The sequence below is a fragment of the Phoca vitulina genome, unplaced genomic scaffold (genome assembly GCF_004348235.1).
Source record: "Phoca vitulina isolate PV1807 unplaced genomic scaffold, GSC_HSeal_1.0 scaffold74, whole genome shotgun sequence".
NCBI lineage: Eukaryota > Metazoa > Chordata > Mammalia > Carnivora > Phocidae > Phoca > Phoca vitulina.
In genome coordinates this window covers 5,560,063-5,575,223 of record NW_022589777.1, presented here as the reverse complement: position 1 = coordinate 5,575,223, position 15,161 = coordinate 5,560,063, and the positions used below count along the sequence as shown (strand labels likewise).

The following is a 15,161-nucleotide window of genomic DNA, read 5'->3' as shown; positions in this document are numbered from 1 at the left end:
TTAATTAGCTAGTAAATGTAGAATTCTTAACATGGTCCATAGCACATAGTAGGCATTCAGTGAATGGAAGTATGGGCTCTCAAAGAGGGTGAGAGCCTACCCCTACCACCTCCCCTGGGTGACTTCCCATTCACCAGCACACCCCCTAATGGGATAAAAGATATCCTTCAATAGGGAAAGATGAGACCTGAAGTATTAGAAACTCCAGGAGTGAGAACACAGTCATTTAGAATCACCATCAAGAAGCTGACAGCAGCTCCTAAGAGCCAGTTTGATAGGGGACAGGGACACCAGAACACTGCCTGACTAGGGGAGGTGGGTACAAGTCCCACAGAAGGGGAAAGGAGATTTGGGGTGTCAGAAGCCATCTTAGCTCACTGCACAGTTTTGTCTGGGTCAGACTTCTTGTCTGTCTCCCAAGAACTCATTTCATTTCAAAGGGTTTGGGGGACAGAGACACCACTGCCTTCCTAGCCCAGCTCATTTTCTTCATGACCTCAGGCAGGCTGGTGGGTGTATCTCCCCTCTTCCTCAATTTGAGGTTGCTAATACAGCTTCAACAATTCATGTCTCCATTATTTCCTTCACTCCTTATGTGACCTCAGATGAGTCTTTCTGGTCTCATCTATAAATCAGAGCAGAGCTGCCCCACCAGGATATTATGAGATTAAATGAAATGAGATGTGGGAACCATTTAGCATTTCACAGGAAGAAAGAAAATTGGCAATTTCCAGTGGCTTTATAATTATGTTATTATAACATAGATGAGGTACAGTCGAGAAGGCAAGAATAAAAATGTTAGATGCATCTAGTCTGCTTCACTCATTACGTGACCTGGGTGGTACTCATCCAGAACTGTGGAAGGGGCTGATGTATACTTCCTCCTTCCCATGTCAGAAACTACTACTTGACTCAGTATCAGGTTCTTGCGGTGTTTCTCACTTATACTTTAACCTTTGGGAACTGGGTGTGTTAAGTGTATTTTGGGGCCTGTGCTTTTAGAGGAATTGAACTTCAATAGAATGACTCAGTACCTGTCAATATTTTCTTAGGCAGGAGTCAGGTGTCTGGGAGTGTTGTGAAGCAACAGTGACTAGATATTGCAATTTCTGAAGAAGTTTTTCTTTCTTTTTTTTTTTAATTTAAATTCAATTAGCCAATATATAGTACATCATTAGTTTCAGATGTAGTGTTCAATAATTCATCAGTTGCGTATAACACCCAGTGCTCATTATATCACGTGCCCTCTTTAATGCCTATCACCCAGTTACCCCATCCCCCCACCGACCTCCCCTCCAGCAACCCCCAGTTTGTTCCCCATAGTTAAGAGTCTTTCATGGTTTTTCTCCCTCTCTGATGACTTCGCATTCAGTTTTTCCTCCCCTCCTTTTATGATCTTCTGCACTGGAACTGGAGAGTATTATGCTAGGTGAAATAAGTCAATCGGAGAAAGAAAATTATCATATGGTTTCACTCATATGTGGAGTATATGAAGGAGTTTTTCTGATAGGCTCTGTGGCAAGATTCCTTCTTTCTATGGGCACAATTCTGTTTGGTCCTGCCTGGGAAGAACTGAAATGCTATGGGTGCCCGGCATGAGCTCAACCACCATCCTGTACCTGTGTTCTTTCACAACTCATCTTTGTTGGGACACCTGGGTGGCTCAGTTGGTTAAGCATCTGCCTTTGGCTCAGGTCATGATCCCAGGGTCCTGCGATCGAGTCCCACATCGGGCTCCTTGCTCAGAGGGGAGCCTGCTTCTCCCTCTGCCTGCCACTCCCCCAGCTTGTGCACTCTCTCTCTTTGACAAATAAATAAAATCTTAAAAAAAAACAAAAACAACAACTCATCTTTGTTTGCACCTGTCATGTGAGGAAGCAAAGTGAGGTTTGACAAACAAAGGAGCAGAGAGTGAGGTTTTCTTTAGAGTAGCAAAGGGAAAACTCCAAATGCTCACAGTTCCAGTGCTGGTTGCTGAATTTTAACTGGGCAGTATTGGCACAAACTGTGGTAAAAGACTAGTGTTTTGGTTTCCTAAACAATGTGTATTTCTAGTCATCACAGATTGGTACCTTTTATAAAATATAACAAAGATGAAATACAGAAAACAACAAAGGCATGCAAAATATGAACCCTTGATCATGTGCTGGGATGTCTCAGCAAATTGCTATAAATGATTCTAAATGCATGCTTTCAATTTCTGTATTTAGCTCACTGTGAACCAGTAACAAGCAATTCTCAGACTGGTGCTGGTCCATGAACCACACCTTGTAGCACATCATGTCCTTTCCATAATAATCCATAGAGCATGGCTGAGCCAAGGTGGGGAGTATACAATAAAGATGTGAGAAGCTTTTCCCATTGGGGTCAGGACCCTGCCCATAAAGGAGGTATAACATGTCTTGACTATAGAGGTGGACTTGCTCTGGGATGAGAAGACCTTCCTTTGTTACTTGAGAACACGTGTTCTGTGAAACAAGGTTAGGTGCCCTGGGCAACACTGAGAGGTCTAGTAGCCTCTCTATTGACAGGGCCTTGGATGTCCCCACTGTTGGTGCTTCTTTGGTCTGAAGGAACCTGAAAGTGGACTGGCCTTGTAGTTTCTGTCTCTCTCTCTCTAACTTCTTCCCTGAAGACTGCCTCTCTGAGGACTGGTCCCTGTGGTAGCTTATATTGTTTTAGCTCTGTGGTGTCACACGGGGCCAGTACTCTAAAAAGAGATAGTTTCTCAAGTGTGTTCCAAGCTTCCCAATTCTTTCCTCCTTCTGGTTCCTCTTCCCATGCCCTTCCCCCTCCCATATCCCTCAGTTGCCTGGTAGCCTCTCCTTTCTCTTTTAAGGGGATCCAACATGCATTCCACTTTAAGAAATACTTGACTTTTTAATAACTTAAGCCTGTATGGATGGAAATGTGGAGCTTCTTGTCTTTTCTCAATGGTCACCCCACTGAACATGAGTCTGAGCATTTTTGTGGCATCCTAACACATAGCCCAAGTAGTTCTTAATATCTGGTGTGTAATATGGATGAGGGCATTTCAATGAAAGGAATCAGAGATCTGTCACATGCCTGTCTCCCACACTGTGCAGACTTTCTGCTGGGAGGACTTCCAGTTCCTGATGGTTTCTGAAGATTAAAGAATTACCTTTTGAATACAAAAAGGTCAGAGCCTTCAACCAAGGGAAGCAAGGTGTTAGGTGCAGAGAGGAGTATGCTAGGGGCAGTGGGCATCTCAGTGCCCTGGTATCACACCAAGGATGTGGTTGTTATACTCTGACTCTATACAGACCAGCCCTAGTGATAGATGTCATCAGTCAAAGGTCAGTGACTACTTTTGCTGGAGCAAAATTAGCAGGGCATGCTGTGAGCCAGCCTGGGCCACAGGCAGAAGAGTTCAGAAAGGCCAGAAGAAAGGCAGTTGCAAGAGTGGAATGTGGAGAAAAATAAGAAAGAGAAATAGGTATGAATGGTTAGAACGGAACAATTAACCCATAGGTTGACTGGGCAACTCAGGCTACTTACTGGAAATAAAGTGCTTAAATGTCCTTGTTTGCAGTTGATTGGAAACACTGATCTAATGTCTTGCTAGCACCCAATAGAATAAATCATTCCGTAGGGTTACTAATTCATTCATCATTCAGCCATTTATTCAGTCAGTAGGTAATTATTGTTTATTGTATACGATACGGTAGCTAGGAATTTAGAGATGAACAACATAGGGTTCCTGTTCTTAGGGAACTTACTGTTTGCAAAAGGGGCTGACATGTATAATCATAAATTGTGATGTGATATGATAAGTATAATTAAAAAGCTGTGGGAGCACAGAGGTAGCAGCACTGACCATGTCCAGGGTCAATGGGAGGGATTGTCAGGGAAGCTTCTAGAGATAGTTATATGTAGGGCAGTTCTTGAAAGATGAGAAGGATTATGGCAGGTAGACATGGGGAGAGGACAATACAGGCAGAGGGGATGACATGGGGGTCTGGCAGGTCTGAGACGTGGAAGGGGTCTAGTCTGGTGGGTATGCTGTGTGAGTGGTGGGCAGTCAGGCTGGAGGAAGAGGCTGGGCCCAGATTGTCAAGAGCCTTGAGTGTTGGCTAAAAGTCTGGACTTTTTCCTTAAGTCACAAGAAGCCATTAAATGACTTTTTGATCAAGTTTACTTTTTGGAGTGATTATTCTGGTAACTTTGCGGAAGATGGGGTTAGACAGTTCAATTAGAACATTGTAACAGAAGTTTAGGTGAGATGGTAAGAACATAATGAAGGGAATGGAGAAAAGAGAAAACATATGGTGGAGTTTTAGAGATGAAATTAGAAGAAAGGGTTGAAGGGTTGGTAGGACACAGATATCTGATAATTTATAAAGGATATGTGGGTCCACTTGATGAGAAGTTCTCAACTGGGACCTGTAAGTCAGAACTGCCCAAGGGACTTCTAAAAATCCAGATTCCCAGGCCCTGCATTTCTTTCTCAGGGACATGGACTTCAGCACCATGTCCCAAGCATCTAACACATGGTAGGTACTCAGGAATAAGTACCTATGGAAATGAATGAATGAATGCATGTATGCATGCATGCATACCAGCACCCTCTCTTACTGTCCTTCAGCACACTTCTCACTACCTGACATCGTGTTATATATTTATTGTGTGTATGTATTGTGCCTTCCCCCCAGATCCATGAGGAACAGAGCTTTTTGTTTATTGCTATATTTTGTTTGGTTCACTGCAGTATTCCTAACACCTACAACAGTGCCCAACAAGCGTCTCGTGGAATGAATGGAGAATAGATGGAGAGTGAGAGTCTGACCAACTGAATGAAAATAGTTGATGAGATAATTGTGAAATAAAGAATAACAGTGAATGAAGGTTAACGAACAAACTAATGAATAAATGAATGATTGAAGTGGTTTGCAACTCAGGAAGTGAGTAGAAAGAGGACAAGGGGAAAAGTTAAATTACAGGAACAGGACTGACAGCCTTCAGACTTCATTGCTGTGCGTTACTGAGAATCTCTCAGTTCAGTGGTATCACCGTGAGCTCCGGTGATTACAAAGATGGAAGAGAATGGGAGGGGTATTCTCACATTTGGACAACTGCAAGATAGGGACATTCAGGATAGAGAACTGGAAGGCATGGAGGCAGGAGGGAGCTTGGCTGCTCCAGAGGTTTGTGATGTCCATTAAATCAAAAACATCCCTAGAGAATGAATATCTCCAAAATGAGTTCAGGGAGAACAAGGTAAAGCCTTCCCTATGGTTTTTCCTTCTGTGGCATTAGCACTTCCCTGTGACGTGGGAGAAAGCAATGAGTTTTCTTACAAGGGAAGCTGGGTGTCCTCACCTCACTTTGTCTTTGGTGGAATTAAAACACTGTTTTGTTCTAAGTTGTCCTAATGAATAGAAATGCTAGTTTTGAAGCTTCGCTGCCTGTGCTTCAGCAATACTTCTGCCGCGGATCTCCCTCTTAAATTCTGCTGAATGGGAACCAAGCAATTCAAACCATGTCTTTAGTTCTGAAATAGTATTATTTTTTCTACTAATGTTCTTTTCCCTGGAAGACTTTTGTTTATCTCTCTCTCAATCTCAGTCTCTTTTTCTCTCTCCCTCCCCCCACCCATCTCTATCTCACAGCAGAATTAGCTATTTACCTCCATCCCCTCAATAATAAGAGCAATGTGAGGCACTTGGCTTGCTCCCAAAGTCCAGGTAGAGATGAGCCAATCTATGGACAGCACATTTGATCTTTTGTCCTTGGATATGTTGCCTCTCCAGTGATGTGACCGTTTCATTTCTTAGAGGCCTGCCCCACAGAACCACTTCTGTGGAGCTCTTTAAAACAATCTTTCTTAACCCAATAGGATCTTAGATTTACCCAGATCACTTATGGTGGAAATAGCTGCACTATGACATCAGAGTGTCTTACACTTGGCTGAGAATATGCGTGTGAGAGAAATTCTGTAGCGTGCAGTGTGGTGCCCCCAGAGAAGTAATGTTTTAAGAAAATACCGACTTGAAAGTCCTGGCCTAGCATATTTTCTAATTTACTTCCCTCACTTTATTCCTGAGCCATTTCTTTTGTTTATTCATGTATTGGAGCGTCACAGAGTGTAACATAGGAGAGCATGGTGCTGGACGCCGGGGATGTGATACAGCATTCGCTTCCAAGGATCTCACCGTCCAAAGGGAGAGGCCAACAACAACAACGACATGTGAAAAAAATCACTTGCCCAATTTGCTTCTGATTCAACACTGTTAGTATTTAAGCTGCAAAATGCCTCAAAAGAAGGCATAAGATGTTGGCTGTTACTTTTCACTTTTTTAGAGAGAAAGGCCAGTTAAGGTTCAAAAGCTTTTAAAAGTTGCTTTCATGTGCTTTGGAGCACTTTAGGGCTGGACGCAGAAGCAGATGGGAGTGTCCAGCTGCCTGTGTGGTGTGATGGGAAGCCCCACCTCTTTCCCCAGTGTCCCTGCAACAGTACCTAACATGATTATTCTTTTTTTTTTTTTTTTTTTAAGATTTTATTTATTTGCGACAGAGAGAATGAGAGACAGAGAGCGTGAGAGGGAGGAGGGTCAGAGGGAGAAGCAGACTCCCTGCTGAGCAGGGAGCCCGATGTGGGACTCGATCCCGGGACTCCAGGATCATGACCTGAGCCGAAGGCAGTTGCTTAACCAACTGAGCCACCCAGGAGCCCTAACATGATTATTCTTTAGAGTGAAGTCTTCAGAGACTCGTGTTAAAATGCAGATACTTTGAACCCTAATGCCAATATCACAAGTTAATATTTTAATAATTCTTTTAACAAAGTAAACCTATTTTGTCTAAGTGTTCCTTCTGGTCTTGCAGGTAGTTTTTGAAAGGTGCCTGAGGGAATAATTACAAGCACAGGGTGGAGAATTTGGCTTGCTACAGTTTAAAAAGCTCATCTTATGGAATGTATTGGGTATCTTTTATATGCAGGACACAGTCTACTGCCTCCGAGAGGGATTTCAAGAAACAAAGACAAGGTATCTGGCTATAAAGAGACTATACTCTCGTAGGAAAAATTATGCATCCGTATGTGGATGTCTGATCACATGATAACAAATAGTGCCAGGCCGAGAGCAAATTCCTACTCCAAAGTACCAAGGAAATGTGCTGTAAGATGGGAGACAAGGAGACCCACTTCCAGCTGGGCTGATAGAGGAGCAGCATCATAGGGCGGTGAGATTTGGCTGGGGCTTGGAGATGACAGCAAGGATTTGGGCGGAGAGCACAGCAAACACGCGAAGGCAGGGCTGGGGGATAGGCGGAGTGCAGATAGCAACCAGTCGAGGGAGTTTGGGGGATAATGAGTAGACAGGCAACTTCGTGTGGCATGAAGGGTCACCAGGAAGGAAGAGTGGAGAAGTATATGGGGTAGATGGTGGAGGATCTCCAGTTCCTTCCTGACAAGTTCAGACTTCATTCCACAGGCCCTGGGGATCCAGGGAAAAGAAACGAGCAGAAGAGCGACATGGTCAAAGTTGTGTGTGAGACCATCCCAGCTTAGTGGCGGAATGCTGAGTGGATGAGAGGAGTGGAATTTGAGAATCAGGAGGTCGGATGTGAAGCTAATTGAGTCCACAGAAATTCAGGAGGTGACAGTGCAGGTGGAAAGGAAATGATGAATGTGAGAATCCCTGGGAAGGAAGAATCACCTGGACCTCAGCCCTCTTGCTATGAACCACTGCTTTATTAATGTGAGAAGTCAGAGGCAGGATAGCCTAGCCATGACTGTGATTGTCTTTGGGGTCAGGGTCAGACACCTGGCTCAAATCCCCAGCTCTTCATTAACTCATTTTGTGACATTGAGCAGGTTCCTTAGCCTCCCCAAGCCTCGGTTTTCTCATAAGTAAAATGGGGAGAAGGGTACATACCTCATAGGGATGTTGCAAAAACCAGTTGAAGATATGATGGTTGCAGTAATGATGCTTCCCAATGAATAGGCAGGCACGCAAAACATTGCTGTGCTCCTCAGGAGGAGTAGAGACAGAGCTTAATCTAAGAAGTCGCTGTATTTTCACAGACAGACTTTGAGGCCTAAGATTCTTGTTTTCATTTTTTCTGAGTAAGCAGACTAACCAAGTAGCTAACCATGTGTCCCAACCCCATCTCATTTTCCCCTCTCCCAACCACACGGTAACCCGGTGAATACTGTGTGTTTCTGTATTTTAGTGACTGACCATGTGCTCTGAATGTGTTGTTCCTTCCTCTCTTTTGCTTTCTGAGCTAATAGAAACAAAGGCTTTAAAAAAAAAAAAAACACCTAAATAATGTGCCTCCTTGTTGTTTGGCAAGTAACATGAAAAAAATAAAGGAAAAATCATGGTTACCTATCTGCTGCTGCCTTCCCTGGCCCTGGCTCAGTGGCCTTCATCTTTTCAGTTGTTCACCAGTTGTAGTTTTGTACCAGCTGCTCTACATGGCATCACAGGGGGTTATGAAGATGGTCAAGATGGTACTCCTGGGGGATCTCCCGTTTACTATGAGAGATAAGGTATGTACGCACAGAATGAGGTTGCATAGTAGACATGAGGCACATTGCTGGATAAAGTTTAGTAAGAGAGAGACTGGTTTCATGTCTGGTTTTATGATGTGAAATATACATACTCAGAGCTGGGGCCCGGGAGGCACGGGAGCTGGGTTTCCAAGGAGCAGAGAGGGCAAAGTGTCACATCCCTGCTTATCCTTCGTTGTTGGTGAGTGGGAGGGGAAAGGAGGAAGGTGGCAGGAGAAAATGGGTGTTCCATGGACAGCCCCGACCAGCAACACTGGGTTCAGGTCGTCTGATCATGTAACTGCTTTATTTATAGGGAGATGACATAAAACATTCTAAAAAACAGGCTGGCATGTGCTATAAGGTTCCTCATGTCACTCCGTGGTTCCTTAAAATGGCAGTCAAGAGAAATAGCTTTCTAGTCCTGGGCTCTTGGCTGTTTTTATTGTACGGACAGTGTGAGTTCTCTTAGTGACCAGGTCCTTTTTTCACAGTGGCTGCTAGACAACTTGATAGAAGTGTGTGCCCATCTGTTGTAAGAATCACCTCCTATAATGTGTTTTTCTATTAGCCTTAATTCTGGCTCCATTATAAATTCCCATTCTTGTTCCCTGCCCTTCCCTGCCCTTCCCCGACCCATCCTTTTCCCCCTCTTTGTCACATCCACCTGATAAAGATGTATTTTATATACATCTGCCTCATCTGCTGTAATTCCTTTCTGGAACAATGTGGAGGGTAATGAAAAGAAGAACGGCTTCCTCAGAAGTTCAGCCTCTTCCCGGGACTAAGTCTGTGCAAAAAGAACAATTGATGTGCAGAAGGAAGGAAAGGAAAGGAAGCCGCAGGGACTTGTTGCTCACCATTGCAGCCACCATGTTCTTGGGCCAGGCTCTGTGGCCTTGGGGCAGGTTTCTCTCCTTCCCCAAGGTCCAGTTCCTTTGCTGCATGGTGGAAAGCCTGTGCCTTCCAAGGTATTTTCCAAGTTGTTGACTCTGTGATGTCACTAAGAGAACAGGTGGAGTCTAAGTGTGTACAGTGGTTTCAGCCAATACTGACTTCACCTGTCATGCCTGAGGCAAGGCCCCTGGAGCGGGAAGTCTGAGCAGGTGGTTTTCCTTCCCCTCGAGAGCCGCTCTGACTCTTTGTCCCTTCTTCCTCAGTATCCATGGGACTGGTTGTTCAGGAGGGAGGCCTGCTCAACTCACTTTTCTCCATTTACTCCCACCTTGCTCTCGTCCTGGGGCTGCCCAGTCCCTTGGGTAGAGAATCGTCTTCCTTCTTCTGAGCCAGCTCCAGGCTTCTATTCTCTCATCCTCTTCTGGCTGCTGTGCTTGGCCTTATTCCTCCGGTATTTGAACAAGACCTCGCTGGCCAGCCTGGAGAGTAGGGTTGAGAGTCCTCAGCAAGTTGCCTGGACGCACCAGCATCCCTGCACAGCATCCCTTAGATCTGCTGTCAAGTCACTGGTCTCACCTGAATCATTTCTTCGGTTATTTCCTGCCTGAGTTAGCGTAAGCATGCTGTTCTGTGAAATCGAGCCCTCCCTGAAACTCTGGGGCTTTATTTCAGCAATGACGTCCACCGCTGCGCCACCCCACACACACACCCCACCTCCGACCCTGCCTTGAGATGAGTTGCTCCCTGTCATCTGCATCTGATGTTAGCTTCTGACTTGGAGATGAGTTCATTTCTACACATTTACATTGTGAACCTCTCCTGTGCTTGGTACCATGATAAAAACTGATGGCTTCCGCTGGATGGTTTTGCCTGCCTCACCCCTGTCTTTCTCCTTTCTGCTCTGCGCCTGCCTTTGCTTCACTGCTTAATCATCTCTAGGCCCCAACACCCTCTCCCTTCCTGGCAGTTCAGTTTTACAAACGTCCTCTGCTGTCCTTCCTTAATAGCTTTCAGCTTCAGACGCAGGGGGAGGGCTTATTCTCTGAATTATTGTTTCTTTTGCAGTTCTGGCGTGGTAAATCAAGCCTCCACCGTGATGGGTACATCCCAGGAAAACACAAGGAAGTCAGCTGTGTCTCCGGCTAAGGTAGATTGAGATCAGACTCCGAATATCTCATTTTTGGCAAGAATGCCGTTTTTCCCATTTTAGCAAAGCACCATGAAGTGAAGAGGATTTTTTTTTTTTTTTTGCAACAAATACAGATGATTTTTACTGTTTAATGTAAGAAGTCACTCTTGTGGTGGAAAAGTTGATGAATACCATGTTTCTGCATTGCTGAAGACTCTGATTTCTTGCCCTAGAGAATAAAAAGTCTCATGCTATTGGGGACTGCCGCTTTTTAAGCATTTGGAATGTGACTTGTTAGTCCCATATCAGTCCATGTTCCTGTTCTTAGCTTCCTGAATCTCTGTTAGAGGTCTGCTTGTGGGAGGGGATTGCCAGTTTATGAAACTCTAGGCAGTAAACATTGATACTCAGTTTTATATTAGTAAAAAATTTTATTACTGATCCCCTTTGTGTCATTGGAATTGATGATCATAATAGTGATAATGAAGCACTTCAAATACCTTGGTAAGTATCTTTTAATTCTTTATAAGAAAGGTCATTTACAATTACATTTAGTTCAGCTTTAATCTAGTACAGCCAGAGTCTCATATGGTAGAAAGAGCATGGGGGGAATCTGCCCTGATTAGTCTCAGGTTTACCCTAACCTTGACCAGGTCCAAATTTTCTCACTTTTGTAAAATGTGAGGTTTAGATTCAAATGCCTGGTTCTGGTTTAATGTTATAGGACTCTGGATTGAGTGTATTTTATACAGTTTAATTTTTCTCTGGCATATATGGTAACTCTGTGCCGGCCACATTAACCAGGACAGCAATTTTTCAAACAGGCCAGATAGAGTTTACTGGATAAAACTATCAATACTGGAGATAATAGGCATTTGCTAATACTGAGTTGCTGCTGTGACATTTAAAATGAGTTTAATAAACAATATTTTTCCCCAGCAAAGGAAAAATCCATTTAATAGCTCCAAGTTGCCAGAAGATCACTTATCTCAACAAACCAAAAGTGAGCCATCACAAAATGGAAAGGCTGGTTTCTCTCAGACTTCAAAAGAAGGTAAACATTATTTTTATGGACTAGATATTTTTATCTTTGTTATCTGTGGGCTGAGGGAAATTCTCAGAGTTCCTTTAACTAAAATAACTTTCAAGAGAAAGTGAAAAGTCCTGATAGTTTTCTTATTGTGCTATGCCCATTGGTTTCCTGCCTGAGGGAAGGAAGCAGACATTTTAGAAACTGGAAGTTCATGCATTCCAGTCTTGGAGCTGACACTCGTCATTTGACCTCCGGGCCTTAGGTTCCCTCTCAGTGAACTAGGGAATTTTTTGACCAGAGGCATTCAATCATTCATGTAATGGCGCTTATTGGATGTCTGCCACATGCAGACATGGTTTGTGTGAAATTAAAAGAGTTTGCCTCAAGAGAAAAAAAAGCCACTTGACGAAGTTGTGATCCTCTAATTTGTAATTATCAGCCTGGTCCCTGAGGAGGCATTTGATCAGGTTTGGTGGCTTAATTGATTTAAGTCTGCCTCTTATGGAATTTTACCATTCTTCCATGCCATTAAGAAGAAATACTAGACAATTCAGTCTCTTCAAACACAACTGTAAGAAGATTCCACACGCGGGCACCTGGGTGGCTCAGATGGTTAAGCGTCTGCCTTCGGCTCAGGTCATGATCCCAGGGTCCTGGGATCGAGTCCCGCATCGGGCTCCCTGCTCAGCAGGAAGTCTGCTTCTCCCTCTCCCTCTGCCATTCCCTCTGCTTGTACTCTTATATCTCTCTGTCAAATAAATAAATAAAAAATCTTAAAAAAAAGATTCCACACGCATTAAAGATTGGATGAGGGATAGAAAATTAACATTGAACAGTGGAGTTGGAGTTTCAGTTATCCTGTTTTTTTGTTTTTTTTTTTAAATTTTATTTATTTGACAGAGAGAGACATAGTGAGAGCAGGAACACAAGCAGGGGGAGTGGGAGAGGGAGAAGCAGGCTTCCCGCGGAGCAGGGAGCCCGATGTGGGACTCGATCCCAGGACGCTGGGATCATGACCTGAGCCGAAGGCAGACGCTTAACGACTGAGCCACCCAGGTGCCCACAGTTATCCTGTTTTAATATTAGCATATTTCCCCCTCTCTATTGGATACACATTATATTATGTAAAATATTTTACAGAAAAAAGGCAATGGAACATGCTACCTGTTTTTTTAACTTTCTGAAAAAAATTAATTTTTGTTTTTATTTTAAAGATTTATTTGAGAGAGAGAGAGAAAGAGAGTAGGAGGGCAGGGGCAGAGGGAAAGGGAGAGAGAGTCTAAAGCAGACTCCATGAAGAGCGCAGAGCCCAACCTGGGGATTGATCTCACCACTCGGAGATCATGACCAGAGCTGAAACCAAGAGTCGGACACTTAACCAACTATTGCCACCCAGGAATCCCTGAAAAAATTAATTTTTGTTTTAGAGATTTTCTTTTTAAAAAATTAAGATTTTTTTTTTAGAAATTTGAGTTCCTTGGGGTGCCTGGGTGGCTCATTCGGTTAAGCATCTGCCTTCAGCTCAGGTCATGGTCCCGGGGGTCTTGGGATCGAGCCCCTCCTCTTGCTCATGCCCTCTCTTTCTCTCTCTTTCTCAAAAAATAAATAAAATCTTAAAAAAAAAGAAAAGAAAATTGAGTTCCTTTTTCTGGTTTCCATATGTAAATTTTTAAAGTGGCTTCTGTGTTTTTCCTTAGCCTCCTTAAGGAATTTTAGAAATCTTTTCTAAAAACTATTTTATTGAGTATAAAAATACCACAAAGTATGTATATAAGGCACAGGAATCTTAAATGTACAGGTCAATGAAGTTCATGCTTGAATTTTTAAGTGCTTTTTAATTAGGTCTACACTTACGATAATACTTTATTTTCTTTAATATTTTACTGCTTTTGCTACATGTAGATTAAGTTTATGTGAGGTGTTTTAAGTATTAGAGCTATTCTCCATTTGACATGTCACCTAATGTGTTTTAATTTACAGGTGAATTGTCAGAGTCAAAAGAAAACTCATCTATCCCAGATACTTCAAGCCAAAATTTAGAGAAACCAAAGCAGACATTTCCAGGCTCCGAGAATGGATCTCCGGTCAAAGCTCCGATCCCCAAAGCCAGGAAAATTCTCCCCAAATCACATGAGTTAAAGCAAGAAGATAACCAGTCTTTTCCTCGACAAAGGACAGACTCCCTGAGCACGAGGCGGCCTCCCAGGGGGATCCTGAAACGCAACTCCAGTTCCAGCAGCACAGACTCAGAAACAGTTCGTTTTCATCAGAACTTGGAACCCAAAAGCAAAATTGTGTCCCCTGGCCTCACCATCCATGAGAGAATTTCTGAGAAGGAGCATTCTTTAGAAGATGACTCCTCAAACTCCCTGGAGTCATTGAAGCATGTGAGATTCTCTGCAGTGAAGGATGAGCTCCCGCAGAGTCCTGGGCTAAGCCGTGGCTGGGAAGTAGGAGAATTTAGTGTTTTAGAATCTGACAGGTTAAGGAATGGAACAGAAGATAATGTGGACGTCGATGAGTTTTGGAATGACCCTAAGCTTTCCCAATACAGGAAGCCTTTGCCTTTACATCAGTCAGCCTCAAGCCCAAGTGCATCAAAAAATCGAACACAGCAGCCAATGACTTCTGGTTCTTTTCCAATGAATGGGCACCATTCTCCCTTAGAAGTTTTAACTCCAAGACCAGAGTCTGTTGAAAATTCATCCACCACCAATGAACACAAAGCTAAACCATCAGAATTATCAAGGCTTGAATCAGAATTGTCTAAAAGCCCTGCTGGTAAGAGAATTGTCACTACCAGACTATAAAAACCAAACCAATGGGCTTGGAATGGCCAGGTCAGTCCTATAGAAGCCCCATTTGGCCTCCTAGACACTCCAGCTACAATTCAGGCAGGTGCCACTGGGGAATGATTATGCTGCCTCTTAATGGGTTTGGAGGTTTTCCTCAATCATCAATAACTAAAGGGATAACTAAAACTAAAACCGGGATAGTTTCTGGTCCATTATGCTTTTCCCTAAAAATTTTAACTATCAAATATTTAACCAAACAAATTGCAGTGTTTTGAATTAAATCAAAGTGTGTATATAGAGTAAGAATTAAATATATGCTAATACCTTTGTACAGAATATATTATTCACCTAATGCATATTTATCAATTACTATTTAATCAAACTTTGATTTTTTTTAAAAGATTTTATTTTTAAGTAATCTCTACACCCAATGTGAGGCTGGGATTCACGACCCCGAGATCCAGAGCTGCACACTCCACTGGCTGGCCAGCCAGGCCCCCCAGATTTTTTTAATCTCAGAAGAACCTTCATTTTTTTTTTTTTTTTAAATTTGAGAGAGAGACAGAGCATGAGTAGGGCGAGGGGCAGAGGGAAAGGGACGAGCAGACTCCCTGATGAGCAGAGAGTCCAATGCGGGGCTTGATCCCAGGACCCTGAAATCAGGACCTGAGCCAAAGTCAGATGCTTAACCGACTGAGCCAGCCAGATGCCCCAAACCTTCATTTTCTTAGCCATTTGTTCTTAGATGTTAAAAGTGCTGATGGAACTTTCTCTTTCAGCTGCTGTGAG

The 15,161-nt window shown here is 43.3% G+C and overlaps 1 protein-coding gene across 6 annotated transcripts in view; it reads left to right on the top strand.

Moving 5' to 3' along the window:
• SYTL2 (synaptotagmin like 2) overlaps nt 1-15,161 on the top strand; it is a 118,135-nt gene that overhangs the window by 65,043 nt on the left and 37,931 nt on the right. For all 6 annotated transcript variants that reach the window (XR_004298021.1, XM_032393511.1, XM_032393510.1 and 3 more), the window contains exons 5-7: nt 10,481-10,562; nt 11,484-11,598; nt 13,558-14,358. Coding sequence is in view for 5 of the 6 variants with exons in the window: in XM_032393511.1 (XP_032249402.1) it covers nt 10,481-10,562; nt 11,484-11,598; nt 13,558-14,358 (998 nt within the window). In the remaining variant the exon portion in view is untranslated. The remainder of the gene's footprint in view (nt 1-10,480; nt 10,563-11,483; nt 11,599-13,557; nt 14,359-15,161) is intronic.